This window comes from Gopherus evgoodei, chromosome 6, assembly GCF_007399415.2.
Source record: "Gopherus evgoodei ecotype Sinaloan lineage chromosome 6, rGopEvg1_v1.p, whole genome shotgun sequence".
Classification (NCBI taxonomy): Eukaryota; Metazoa; Chordata; order Testudines; family Testudinidae; genus Gopherus; species Gopherus evgoodei.
This window is the reverse complement of record NC_044327.1, coordinates 48,957,073-48,971,815: the sequence shown is the minus strand read 5'-3', so window position 1 is coordinate 48,971,815 and position 14,743 is coordinate 48,957,073. Positions and strand designations below refer to the sequence as shown.

The 14,743-nt window shown below is 40.9% G+C and overlaps 1 protein-coding gene across 1 annotated transcript in view; it reads right to left on the bottom strand.

Moving 5' to 3' along the window:
- LRRC2 (leucine rich repeat containing 2) overlaps positions 1-13,770 on the bottom strand; it is an 82,470-nt gene extending 68,700 nt beyond the window's left edge. The window contains exons 1-2 of the mRNA XM_030567861.1: positions 13,641-13,770; positions 4,972-5,117 (exon numbers count right to left, since the gene is read on the bottom strand). Of these exons, the coding sequence (XP_030423721.1) occupies positions 4,972-5,096 (125 nt within the window). The 5' untranslated portion in view covers positions 5,097-5,117; positions 13,641-13,770. The remainder of the gene's footprint in view (positions 1-4,971; positions 5,118-13,640) is intronic.
- Between the last annotated feature and the right edge of the window lie 973 nt (positions 13,771-14,743).

The following is a 14,743-nucleotide window of genomic DNA, read 5'->3' as shown; positions in this document are numbered from 1 at the left end:
TGCCTGGAGCACTGGTGGCTGGTGGTGCTACAATTGCACTGCCCGGCTGGAGCCAGGCCACGCTGCTGCTGCCACCGCTGTCACCACGCAGCACAGAGTCCAAGTCAGGCTGGCTCTCCCGCTGAGTTGCCCCAGGAGCTCACAACCCTGCTGCTCAGAGCATTGCAAGCTGAGGCTGCAGAGGACAGGGGGCACCAGGGGAGGGACCGGGGCTAGCCTCCCGGGCCAGGAGCTCGGGGGCTGGGCACGACAGTCCCACTGCCTGATGTGGCCCATGGGCTGTAGTTTGCCCACCCCGGTTTTAATCCACGCCTGCTGGATCCTGCATCACTGGAATTAATGGGAGTTTTGAAATTAATTTCAAGAGGTACAATATCAATCCATAATAACACAGGCTTAGGTTCTGAAATACTTACACTGAGTAATATCTTATTCCTGGAGTACTCCCATTGAAACCAATAGGGAGGAACTTGTTGAGAATTTAAAAGTAGAAGGAAGCTTGGGTGAAAGTGATCATGAAATCATAGAATTTGCAATTCTAAGGAAAGGTAGAAGGGAGTACAGCAGAATAGAGACAATGGATTTCAGGAAGGCGGATTTTGGTAAGCTCAGAGAGCTGATAGGCAAGGTCCCATGGGAATTAAGACTGAGGGGAAAAACAACTGAGGAAAGTTGGCAGTTTTTCAAAGGGACGCTATTAAGGGCCCAAAAGCAAGTTATTCCGATGGTTAGGAAAGATAGAAAATGTGGCAAAAGACCACCTTGGCTTACCCTTGAGATCTTGTGTGACCTACAAAATAAAAAGGCGGCATATAAAAAATGGAAACTAGGTCAGATCACGAAGGATGAATATAGGCAAATAACACAGGAATGCAGAGGCAAGATTAGAAAAGCAAAGGCACAAAATGAACTCAAACTAGCTATGGGAATAAAGGGAAACAAGAAGACTTTTTATCAATACATTAGAAGCAAGAGGAAGACTAAGGACAGGGTAGGCCCACTGCTCAATGAGGAGGGGGTAACAGTAACGGGAGACTTGGAAATGGCAGAGATGCTTAATGACTTCTTTGTTTCGGTCTTCACTGAGAAGTCTGAAGGAATGTCTAGTACAGTGAATGCTTACGGGAAGAGGGTAGGTTTAGAAGAGAAAATAAGGAAAGAGCAAGTAAAAAATCACTTAGAAAAGTTAGATGCCTGCAAATCACCAGGGCCTGATGGAATGCATCCTAGAATACTCAAGGAGTTAATGGAAGAGGTATCTGAGCCTCTAGCTATTATCTTTGGGAAATCATGGGAGACGGGGGAGATTCCAGAAGACTGGAAGGGGGCAAATATAGTGCCCATCTATAAAAAGGGAAATAAAAACAACCCGGGAAACTACAGACCAGTTAGTTTAACTTCTGTGCCAGGGAAGATAATGGAGCAGGTAATCAAAGAAATCATCTGCCAACACTTGGAAGGTGGTAAGGTGATAGGGAATAGCCAGCATGGATTTGTAAAGAACAAATCGTGTCAAACTAATCTGATAGCGTTCTTTGATAGGATAACGAGCCTTCTGGATAAGGGAGAAGCGGTGGATGTGATATACCTAGACTTTAGTAAGACATTTGATACAGTTTCGCATGATATTCTTATAGATAAACTAGGAAAGTACAATTTAGATGGGGCTACTATAAGGTGGGTGCATAACTGGCTGGATAACCGTACTCAGAGAGTAGTTGTTAATGGCTCCCAATCCTGCTGGAAAGGTATAACAAGTGGGGTTCCGCAGGGGTCTGTTTTGGGACCGGTTCTGTTCAATATCTTCATCAACGATTTAGATGTTGGCATAGAAAGCACGCTTATTAAGTTTGCGGACGATACCAAACTGGGAGGGATTGCAACTGCTCTGGAGGACAGGGTCAAAATTCAAAACGATCTGGACAAATTGGAGAAATGGTCTGAGGTAAACAGGATGAAGTTCAATAAAGATAAATGCAAAGTGCTCCACTTAGGAAGGAACAATCAGTTTCACACATACAGAATGGGAAGAGACTGTCCAGGAAGGAGTATGGCAGAAAGAGATCTAGGGGTCATAGCGGACCACAAGCTTAATATGAGTCAACAGTGTGATACTGTTGCAAAAAAAGCAAACATGATTCTGGGATGCATTAACAGGTGTGTTGTAAACAAGACATGAGAAGTCATTCTTCCGCTTTACTCTGCGCTGGTTAGGCCTCAACTGGAGTATTGTGTCCAGTTCTGGGCACCGCATTTCAAGAAAGATGTGGAGAAATTGGAGAGGGTCCAGAGAAGAGCAACAAGAATGATTAAAGGTCTTGAGAACATGACCTATGAAGGAAGGCTGAAGGAATTGGGTTTGTTTAGTTTGGAAAAGAGAAGACTGAGAGGGGACATGATAGCAGTTTTCAGGTATCTAAAAGGGTGTCATCAGGAGGAGGGAGAAAACTTGTTCACCTTAGCCTCCAATGATAGAACAAGAAGCAATGGGCTTAAACTGCAGCAAGGGAGATTTAGGCTGGACATTAGGAAAAAGTTCCTAATTGTCAGGGTAGTCAAACACTGGAATAGATTGCCTAGGGAAGTTGTGGAATCTCCATCGCTGGAGATATTTAAGAGTAGGTTAGATAAATGTCTATCGGGGATGGTCTAGACAGTATTTGGTCCTGCCATGAGGGCAGGGGACTGGACTCGATGACCTCTCGAGGTCCCTTCCAGTCCTAGAGTCTATGAGTCTATGAGTCTATATGGACAGTGTGCTGCTTCTCAGCATAAATTAAGAGCATCTGAATCTGGCCTAGTGCTGTGGGACAAAGTATTGTATACATTTCAGGCTTTAAAAAATTTCCCTTGTGGCTATAGAAAGTTCAAATGCTGTATATATATTGCTGTATTCTCTGCCAAATCCTGGGCCTACCTTCATAGGTACAGAAATTATAATGAAGGAATTTGGAACTTCACTAATGAATGCAGTAAGATTGGGCAGAACAGATCACCAATCCCTGTTACTTTAGTAGAACAGATGGGTAATGAGAAGCACAGATGTTAGCTCCAGCGAGATTGTTGTCTTCATGGAAAACATGACTCACAGGACAGCTCTGGGTCTTGCCCTAGTCCACTGGCAAAATGTGAGGTAGCTAAAATTAGCTGCATTGCAGCAGAAAAAACTACTCCTCACCATATTAAGGTGCCCTCTTTTTTTCTCTCTGTTGAATTTCCCTGATGTATGTCAGTTGTGGTTTGCTTTTGTACTAGCCAACACAAATAGGAAACAAAATGGTCTGTGGTTCGGAACGTTTAGAAAACCTACACTATGTACGAGAGATGGAGAGATGCACAAATTAGGGGCCAGATTGCGGCCAGCCACTACATCGGTGCCCAAAGGGTGCATGGACTTTTCCTGCCTTTTTCCCCTTTGCAGGGGCCAACAATAGTCTAGCTGGAAAGTGCAGGCCCTGGTTCCTCCTAACAACTTTGTGGGCACTAGTTACCTGAAAGGGGGCAAGAAGGCGAAGGTGAGGCCACTAGCCTGTCTCTCATCCCCTGAGCAGTCAGAGAAGCTGTCTGGCACAGAAAAAGCAGCACTTTCCACCCCCTTCAAGCAGCTTAACTGTCTTAGGGTTTTATACTGCAACCCATCATGAAAGTATCTGAGTCCATCCTATGTAAAATCAATAGCAATGGATAAATCCCTGTGGGACTTCATGGACTCTCTGGCACTGTCTCCTTTTTGGGGTAAAAGCTCTGCTTAGGGTATGTTGTTTTGTCTTTGGTAGTGATTTAGGAACAGCAGGGGGTGTCAGTGTGTCATTGTTATGTTGGAAAAACTTTTTTTCAAAGAAGAAGATTTTTACAGCATTTCCAAAAGATTCTGGATTTGCCTGATCTCCTCTGGAAGTTTGCTCCATAGCCAGATGCCCTTGACAAGAGTGCTTTCGGTTATGTGCCTTGTCCTGGGCTTTTAAACAGTGATGTAGCTACTATCAGGCTGAGTCGCACCAGAGACTCCAGGAGTAACTCCTGCTAGGTCAGCCAGATTTCAGTCTAGCGATTTATGCTGTCCCTCCACCAAAGGCACCATTCAGCCCTAGGCACTTTTCAGCAAAGAGATTCTTTTCTTTTCTTTTTTTATCTTCCCTGAGCAATAAATAAGGTATTAATCAAGTCCTGTAACTCCTGCATAGGTGACTTTCTACATTCCTGAAGGGTACTTGACACCTGTATCGCCCCAGGCCTGACCTCCACTTCAGCCCTGGAGCATTCACGGAGTCAGCACCTATGCCTACACTATCTTCCTGGTATAATATTCCAGTTACTCTAATGGAGATGATCACAAAGAAACTGAAATATCACTTAAACAAATCATTAATAAACTATAATAAAGCAACCAGTCTGAATAGTAGGGGTGAACGGTATTGTATTCAAGCCTTTGGTTTTGCATTTAGGTTGGGACAACAGAAGGCTCCTTTGATAGTTCTTTTGTTCTAGTCCCCCTTTTCTCCTCTATTGTAATCAACAACACTGTACATGCATATATATTTCTTCCTTTTTGCTTCTGCTCAAACACAACAACACATTTCTTACTATTGAATTTCACAAGTATATTTTCATATGTGTTTCACAATAAATGCAGTAGCTTAATATTGCACTTTTCATGAACAAGAATAGAAGAAGGGGGAAGCATGTATGTATTTTTTAATTAACTCTATACAATGAACTAGAAAATATCCCATCAGTAAATTGCAGTCTACATACAAAGTTCAGTAACTAATGAGACAAGGCAATATACACATAATCTGTGCTGTATTTCTGTTACAGTCATTTGAGGGGAGGTTGGATTTGTTGACACAACTTTCTAACCAACTAAATTAAATTGTATTCCTGGGATCATTTGACTATCCTTTGTATGTAATGAAATTAACAAATATGTTAATGAAATCAGTTAAACAGAAGAATAGTAGGTTGGCTTACTTCTCTAATGAGCTTTGTGCTAATCTTTCCTTCTCCTTCTTTCGAATTTCTTTATACTTCTTGACTTGAGTTTCCCAGAAGCCTCTTACGACAGAAATGTCAAATATTATCACCTGATGTCCCATGTTACTGACATTAAGCTTTTCCTGTAAAAAAAATAAGTGTATCATTAAGATGTCATAAAAAGGGAAGAAAACAATTAATACAAATATTTAATGTTCTGGTCCAGTTCTTTACAGCTTGCTTGAGGGAAAATGGACAAAGAAATATTAACTTGATTAAATATCATCCAAAAAAATATTTTTTCTTTAATGATGCAATTAACAATAATAGTAATAATAACAGTTGGTAAAGTTCCTGTAAATCCCAAATGATCCTAAAATGTTTACCAAATTTAGGCCATCATCCTACTGACCTTTTTTCATGCTACCAATCTCTATTCCACTCAATGAAACTACTTGCACAAGTAAGTGTTCATCATGTGATTAAGAGCTGCAGGATCAGTCCCATCAGAGACAGAAATCACTTCATCTACTACAGAAATACAATCACCAATTTGTGAAAGGTGGCAGTTGTTTAGTAGAACATAGCAATAGGACCTCCATTCAGCCAGGTACTTCACATGCCTACTTTTAAGTAAGCAAATGAGTACAGTTCTGAATTGGAGCCTAAGCCAGGAAGTAAAGTATGCTGTGTCCAGCCAAAACTGCAGAGAGAAATTAGATACAGGGCTATTACCTGCAGCCTGCTCCTGCTCTTAGGGCTTGTCTGCACTACGCAGCTTTTAGCAACAAGGCTGTGTCGACACGGCCTTGTCACTAAAAGTCAGCGTGTGTGAATGCTTTCTGTCAGTATTTTGTCGGCACTTTGGCCGACAAAATACTTCCAGCCCCATGAGAGGTATTCACTTTGCCAGCAGGAGAACATTCCAGCCGACAAAACCGCATTCACACTGCTACTCACGTCGGCAAAAGTTTTGTCTTTCGGGGGGCGGCTTTTTTGTTGACAATGTCGCCGTGCAGGCAAGCCCTTAGTGAAGTCAAAGGCTAAATTCCCATTGCTTTCAATAGGAGCAGTGTAGGAACTGTTCTGTCTTGCTCAGAGTCATTGCTGAAGATGTAATCATCTCAACTAGATTTTTTTATCATGAGATGAAGCTAATCTATCTATAGAGGGCTTTTGTTATGCCTACTTGTTCATAAAATGGTTCACAGAGCCAACATGAGGAAATCTTATAAAACAGAACTCTGAAAGCCTTTTAAAAATAATTGCTTCCACCAAGATAAAAACTGCTGTTTCTTCTCTTTTTTTAACTTCAGTTGAGATTTCATTAGATGCCACTTTTATTACATTGTTCGTTAGTAAAACACACAAAGGCCTTGAGCTGTCAAGCTACTGTTGAACAAATAATCTGTCCCTTACCTTAGTGTGTATTTTCAAGGTTTCAGCTACTAATTTTTCCAAGTTCTTACTCTAATCACTGTTTCCAGGCCTCCTATCCTTCCACTGGGGTCACTTACAGTCTGGCCTTGAGTCAAAACACTTGGGGCAGGGGTAGGCGGGGAGAAATGGTAGCCAAATCTCTATTTTTTTCTTTTATTCTACCTTTTCTTACTGCTCTTTTTCTCTTAACCTACAAAATATCTCCATACAAGAGGGCATATTAAGAAATACAAAAATACATTGTTTATCAACAAAGCACTCCAGTCTCCCATAACCAAACCCTTGGGGTGACTTAGGCAAATACAGACTGATAGGAACAACAAGTAGGCTTAGATCCTATTTGTTATATCTGTAAGAAAGATCCTAAGTACTATCATGAAGATACAGTGCCTCTGAATTTGGGCATAGGGATAGGTCACGTATTTTGCTATACTAGTGTCTGTCTTTTGTATCTTTGGATGACCACAGGAACTTTACCTTTCCTGCTTGTAAAAGAAGCTTCTGTTGTTTGTTTATATCTGAGTGTTAACGACGAAGCAACGAATAGCTCCCAGTATCTCTTCAACCTACTGCTGACAACAGCAGAATCAAAACCCCATGAATAGCAATGTCATGAGAACACTGACCTTACTCCTCCATGGAAAACTTTGTCTATAATCAGATATGTGGTACAAACACTAAGGTCATGTCTACACTAGCGAGCTTACAGTGGCACAGCTGTACTGATGCGGCTGTGCCACTGTCAGATGGCTCATGTTGCTCTCCCATCGGCATAATTAAACCAACTCCAGTGAGTGGCAGTGCTATGTCAGCGGGAGAGCATCTCCTGCCGACACAGTACTTTCCACACTGGCCCTTCTGTCAGAGTAACTTATGTTGCTCAGAGGGGTATTTTTTTCACACCCCCGAGTGACATAAGTTATACCAACCAAAGTGCTACTGTAGACTTGACTATCAATTTACAGTTTGCCACTTAGGAGAAAATACTCTTCTCTACTTCACAGGTAGCTGGGTTAGCTGCTAGAGACCTTCACATGAGGAAGGTGGCAGGAATCCTTTCCGCATCACAGTTTCATCATGCTCCCCCACGTGCCCAGTCATCCTGAACAAAACTCAGCTCCTTTTCCTCCCCATCCTTGCACCAGCAGATGCAGGAGTAGTCTCGGCCATGAGTGAGAGGGCTCTCAAGTTCTGCACGCAGCTTCTGCCTCTAACTAGAAGGAAGCAGTAGGTGAGAGAGAGAATACACTGAAACCAGCATATTTCTTATCTTGTGTGGGCTTTGACCATCCAGGGCAGAGGAGCATTTGCTCTAATGTCTGCAAAGTTTATTCTTTAACTGTATTGAGTCTGCAGCTGAATACCTTCTTCCATGGATGAGGTCTGCTTCTGAATTATATTACAGATCATCAAAGCCCCTTTCTCGGATGATGCATTGTTATAATGTTCACTCCATCTTATGAAGTGTTAGTGAGACAGATCATGAAAGCAAGGCTCTTTGGTAATATACTACTGTATAATGAAAGCACAGTGCCTTCCAGGGAAGAAGGCTCTAGGACTATAAAGTGAAAGTAAGGGTATGATTTACAATAGCATCACCTCTGGAAAAAGGAGTTCTGCATATGGGAGTCAATGGTAGGAGATAATTTTACCACTAGTAATTCACACTCACATATGGGCAATTTAGTGAGCCTTAATCAATATCCTCAAATGTAACACACTGGGCCAGATTCATCCCTGGTGTATCTTTATTGATTTCAGTAGAGTTCGATCAGGAACTAAGATCATCCATTAACTATAATTCATGGCTATTGTAAAGAATATTGTAAAATCTTTTTCTGCTGTTTAAGGGAATATGATTCATTGCATACAGACTATTTTTCAAAGTAGTGTATATTATTTTTAAATAATTAAATTGGGGGTGAAATGTCCTTTTCTGGTATCAAATGCTGAATGATTTTAAAGTACCATTATAAATACATAGTTCCAACATTATCTCATAGTTGCAGGCTATAGAAGTTGGATGTTGTTGTTCTCATATCTCATTCTTTCTGTTTTTTTTATTTTCACATTTGTTTTCCAGATATAAAGGGATTTAAAATCGATTTTCTGTTTTACTTATTCTTCAGAAATACAACTTAGGGCCCAGTCCTGAAAACTTGTACTCAGGTGAATACTTTTAAAATGAGTAGGCCCATTGAAGTCAATGGGTGTAATCATTGGATAAATCTATTTGTGTACATAAGAATTGGTAGAATCAGGGCCCAAAAGGCCAAAAATAAAGAGATAGTATTTATCAGATATTTTACTGAAATAATTGTAACATTTATGCACAACTCCATCATCAGGATGAGTATCTGCTAAGTATCTGGCATGGATGACAACAGGCACCACAGGCTATGATTCATATTAATTTTTGAAAAAATCTATAATTGCCTGTCCAATGTTCTAGGTGCTTATCCCATAAATAAAAAAATTATTAGTATTAAGGTAACACTTAGGAACCCTACATGAGAACTTGGATCCCACTGTGTTAGGTACTGTACAAATACAGAACCAAAAGACAGTCCTTGCCCCAAGAAGGTTACAATTTCACAATATGAACATAAACAAGGACTACACATAAATATATCTACCTCAGCCCACACGATCCTCACCAGCTTTAACCATGAGAGAAAAAAGATGGCCTTTGCAATGTGTTCAGAAGATTAATAAATCTGGGCCTGGCAGACCAAGTGAGGAAGCAAGGGCCAGAAATGACGACTCCTCACTGAGGCCTGGTCTACACTAGGAATCTAGCTACATCTCTCAGGGCCATAAAAAATTCTGGTGTAGAAAGCGCTTCCATCAACCTAGCTATTGCCACCTTGGGAGGTGAATTACCTTTGCTGAAAGGAGAAACTCTCCCATCAGTGTACCACTGTAGCATTTTCAGTTTAAACATACCCTGAGAATGCCCTGCCAGCAGCTCCCTCTCATTTATACTGAGGAAGCACCAGCTAAAGCACTTTGGTTAAACTCACCTGTGGAAGTACGTCATGGGAAGAGTGGCGATCTCTGAGGTGAACATGAACCAAACAACTTAAGACTTTTTAAGTTAAAACTAACACTGAATTCCACTTAGAAGCTCCATGGAAACCAGTGCAGTTCATACAGCAGTGCAGTTCATACAGCATGTGCTCCAAATGTGCAGTTTCTCTTAATAAACAGGCTGCAACATCCTGCTTTAGCTTCTGAATAGTACCAAATCATAGCCCTGGGTTGAGCACAACCCATTTATCTAATTTTGAAGCAATGAAAGCATGGGTAATTGTGGCAAGAGCCACACTGTAGAGATAAATCACACTCATTTTGCCTGGTGCATATGGAAGAAAGAACTCTTTGGCAGCCATTACTTAGGACTCCAGGAGTAAAAAGGTCTACCAACTCTTCCAGCTGCTTCTACCAGCCCACCATCATTACTTCTGTCTTGTTGGGAGTGAATTGCAGCCAGCGAGTACTCATCCAAGCCCCCCAGTTCATTTAAGCACCTATTTATATAGTGGCCTTGTCATAAACAGATAAGAAAAGTTAATAGCACAGAAGTACTTTATATCTCTTTGACTGTAAAGGGTTAACAAGTTCAGTAAGCCTGGCTGTCACCTGACCAGAGGACCAATCAGAGGACAGGATACTTTCAGATCTTGAGGGAGGTAAGTTTTTGTGCTGTGCTATTAGTTTTGGTTGTTGTTCACTCTGGGGGCTCAGAGGGATCAGACGTGCAACCAGGTTTCTCTCCAATCTCTCCAATACAGGCTCTTATAAGTTCAGACTAGTGAGTACTAGGTAGATAAAGCGAATTAGGCTTATGGTTGTTTTCTTTATTTGCAAAAGTGTATTTGATTGGAAGAAGTTCAAATGTGTATTTGGCTGAAAGGAGTTCAGATTGGTATTTTGCTGAAAAGATTTTAATTTGTACTTGTATACTTAGGCTGGGAGGGTGTTCCCAGTGTCTATAGCTGAAAGACCCTGTACCTATTCAATTTTTTTAAAATTTACAAAGATAATTTTTACTGTTTTTTCTTTCTTTAATTAAAAGCTTTTCTTGTTTAAGAACCTAATTGTTTTTTATTCTGGTGAGACCCCAGGGGACGGGGTCTGGATTCACCAGGGAATTGGCGGGGAGAAAGGAGGGAAGAGGGAGAGAGAGGCTGATTTCTCTCTGTGTTAGGATTACTTTCTCTCTGGAAGAGTCTGGGAGGGGGAAAGAGAAGGAAGGAGGAAGGTGAATTTTCCTCTCTGTTTTGTGATTCAAGGAGTTTGAATCACAGTGATCTTCCAGGGTAACCCAGGGAGGAGAAGCCTGGGAGAGGCAACGGTGAGGGAAAGGGTTTACTTTCCTTGTGTTAAGATCCAGATGGTCTGGGTCTTGGGGGTCCCCGGGCAAGGTTTTGTGGGGACCAGAGTGTACCAGGCACTGGAATTCCTGGTTGGTGGCAGCGCTACAGGTTCTAAGCTGGTAATTGAGCTTAGAGGAATTCATGCTGGTACCCCATCTTTTGGACGCTAAGGTTCAGAGTCGGGAATTATACCATGACAGGCCTAGATGTGTGTGGCACCTTACAATTTACTTTCTTCTGAGCACAGTTCTCACTGATGGATGTCATGTGGCTATACTGTAGTAACAATACATTAAAAAAGAAAAGACCATAATAAAAGTCATATTATAAAAGTGGCCATTTAATAATAAAGTTGATATAAGTCACTTAGATATTTCTTCCTTTAACTTTTCCATTAAAGATCAAGTTAGTGCTATTTTAAGCAGCAGCAATAACAAAAACGTGCAGATAACAGGTATGCAAAAACTGAGTTTGTCTCCTGCATTGTTTTCTATGTACATATTTCTAGATTGCCTATCACTGTAGCACAATGTCTAGGTAACAATTTTCTTTAATCTGTTCAAATTCTACTCTTAGTTAAATTAACTGATCTCATAAACGAGATTACCCTTTATCATTTTTCTCATCGCACCTTGATTCTGAGACAGTTTCTCACTGGCTTATTCGTTAATTAGGTCTTTTAAATGTGGATTAATTAGCAGTTGAATTACAGTATTCCTTATACTTGCCAACTCTTGTAGCACTAATATATTTGTCATCAAGCACGATAGATATTACATTTGCAAGGGAATTTATTACAGATGTATTTCCCCAGCATCTCAATGAACAGACAGACAATCTATTCAGTAAAGTGATTCTTTCTCCAACAATGGAGCCAAAAAATTTTTTTGCTGATGTTTGTGGTATATTTTCTTCCTTTTATTTACCGGACTTCACTGAGAAGCTGACTAATTTTCATAAATATTGAAAGAGACCTGCTATATTTAAAATGAAGCTGAATTGGGGACATGTCTATGTGAAAGTGAAAACTGAAATTTCAGAATAAAGCAGAATATTTTTTAATGAGGGTATCATATAGGATCTTAGCTACAATATATCTCTGTTAATTAAAAACAGGAAAATTAAGGGCCCACTTACCTCAGGGCTATTTTATGTCACCAGTTTTTAAGCAAGATACCCCATTGACTTAGCCCCTGATTGACTTAAGTACTACAGCCTTGTTTCTCAGGTCTGGCCAAGTATCACATGGCATAGAACCCTAGTTTTAAACTACCTTTATCCTTGCCATATTCCACAGTCTTCCAGAGGCAAGTTTAGCCCCCTTCAGAGATTATAGCATCCTAAGGCTCTCTCTAAACTGGACTCAGTTGCCCATGGAGCCATTGTGTCCCTTCATTCTAGCCACGCCTTCTTCTGCACTAGTCACATTCCCTTCACAGAGATCTGTGAAAGGGGATGTCAGCAAGCCATTTTGCTAGCATTCTGCACCATTCCATTTACATGAGAGGTATTCCCTGGCCAGTTTAAGACCCTTTTATTTTGCAGGAACAGAGTAAAATGCCTATGTCTAACCTGTGAATCAGGCCCCATATCTGCCCCAGTTACTGCACTTGGAAGGAACACTTCAGCTATCAATCCCAAAATCATGGGAGCCAGGGCAACGTGCTCTTGCCAGCTCAGTTCCTTCATACTCTGTTGTCACGGTGATGAGTGCAGTATAAGAATTTAGGGCACACCAGTTAGATAGATTAGAAGGAGGGCTGCTCTAAATTATTCTTGCTTCAATGACTACATTATGCCATCAAGACTTGTCACCTCAGGGCCACTTCACTGGCTGAGGGGCTCTGGAGGACAGTATACTCCAGCTCTGCCTCCTCCTGATCATGATCAAGAATTCCCTCTACATGCCTTGATATGTAGGGAGCAGGTGGCACAGAGCTGGTGACACCACGTTTACATCCCCCCAGGGATTCACTTTCCATCAGGGCAGTCCTTAGCTTCCCCATTAAAGCAGTTGTCTATCTCCTTTGTGCTGTCAGAGAGGTACATAGGGGATGGAGCCAGCACCTAAGAACTTTACCTTTGTGCACTAGGTGGTATCACAGATCTTCTCAAGGATGCTGAGTTAGTTGCCATAGAGGTTCACACAGTGCATGCTCACAGATTTTGGGGCGTGGGGCTGTTCAGTACCATTTTAGCCTACAGTAAGGAACACATGCCCGCATATCACAGCAATGGACACCATACAAATACTTTTACTAAAGACAACTATGTTTAACTTAAAATGGCATGTTTTCTTCACAAAGATCTATTAGCTGGTTAGATTTCCTCTACCAGTGCTAGATTAGGTGTAAGTGGCCTTCAGAGGCTGAAGTTCTATAACTCTTTTTCGATTCTACCGTAAATTTTGACAGCTAGTGAAAATAAATGACCACTCTCTCCAACCATTTATTTTATTGAAAAGCATTTTCACACCAACATATGTCCTTGAGATGTAATAGCAAAGGTTTATTACAGTGCAGACATGGAGAGAGCAAATATCTGGAGTCATAGGCATTGTGTGTGTATAATACAACATGCTGGGTTGAATTTGTCCCAGGTGTAAGTCTATTGAAATCAGTGGAGTTACACCGGGGGTGAATTTGGCCAGCTATCTTTAAAATATAACACTCTTAGGGTGTAATATGCTGCATCTATCTCTGTTCTCTTTCTCGTATACCTATCTTTCTCTTTTGCAGTTCATTAGAAGCAACAAAGACCTGATGACAATTTCTCCTTCCTGCTTCCCACCCTGACCCCATGAATCCAAAGAAACTGTAAACTGTAATCAGCAAAATTGCCACTTACCTACAACTAAAGGAACACAAGTGTCCAGAGCTCCGGGTATGCACTGTGGTTAGTTAACTGGGGACGCTGAGGTTGTTTACAACAGCAACATAGTTTGTGGTGAGCAGATCTGTTTGAACCCCACAGCTGACTAGCCTTCCACATGCACTAATATGCTATATTTGTACAGTGATAACATGATCTGTGGTCTCAGAACAGAGACACGTGCAAGATAAAATATCTACACCGCATGACTCAACAGTACGAGAAACAGCAGTGTTAATAGAATAGCATCTTACTTGAACTATGGAAAAGTGAGAAAGCTAACATTACTTGGAACTGTAACCTACAGTTATTTAAACCACACACAGGTGCCTATGTACTTTTCCACTTGAAAATGGCATGGGTAATCCATACTTGAAATTAGTTAAATAGTTTTCTGTTGTTACTGTAAAATCCTTGCAATTAACATAATTTTATAGACTAGAAACCTGTTAATACAAGGAAATGAAAAGAAAAAGGGATATGGAAATCCCCATCAAAGGCATCCCCATCCCCTCTATTTCAGGTCCTTTTCGAAGTTTTATTAAACTGTAGGTAAAATCTGTTTGCTGTAACTCTGGTTATAAGGTTAATTTTAGAATGACCCATCTAAAAATGCTTCTCTTTGGTAACAAAACAAAGCATTTTGATTATAGTCTCTCTCTTGAGTTCAAATCTAAAGCGATCAGATGATGGGTTACAATATGGGGGGGAGCAAACATCAAGTCCTAATCTGAACCACCATAAATTTCAGGATGACTGTTTTCAGATTCAAATTCTTAGATTCAAATCCACTCCAGTTGTTTTAGTTCTGAGCTGGATCCAGAACCAGAAAAAAGTTTTACAGTTTTTGTTCTGACGTGAACAATATCTCTTGAGAACTGTTCTTGTGAGATTTTATCCCCAGATGGTGATCATCTGATTCTGTGAGTAATGAATCTCTTGCGAGTTCCATCATTTAGGGACAAAGTCTCATTGAGAGAATTCATAACCCAAACTCGAATCCTAGCCCTCATTAGGCCTTGAAACTAAACCTGAATCCCAGCTAAATGTAATCTGTATTCCATTTTTAACACTATGGC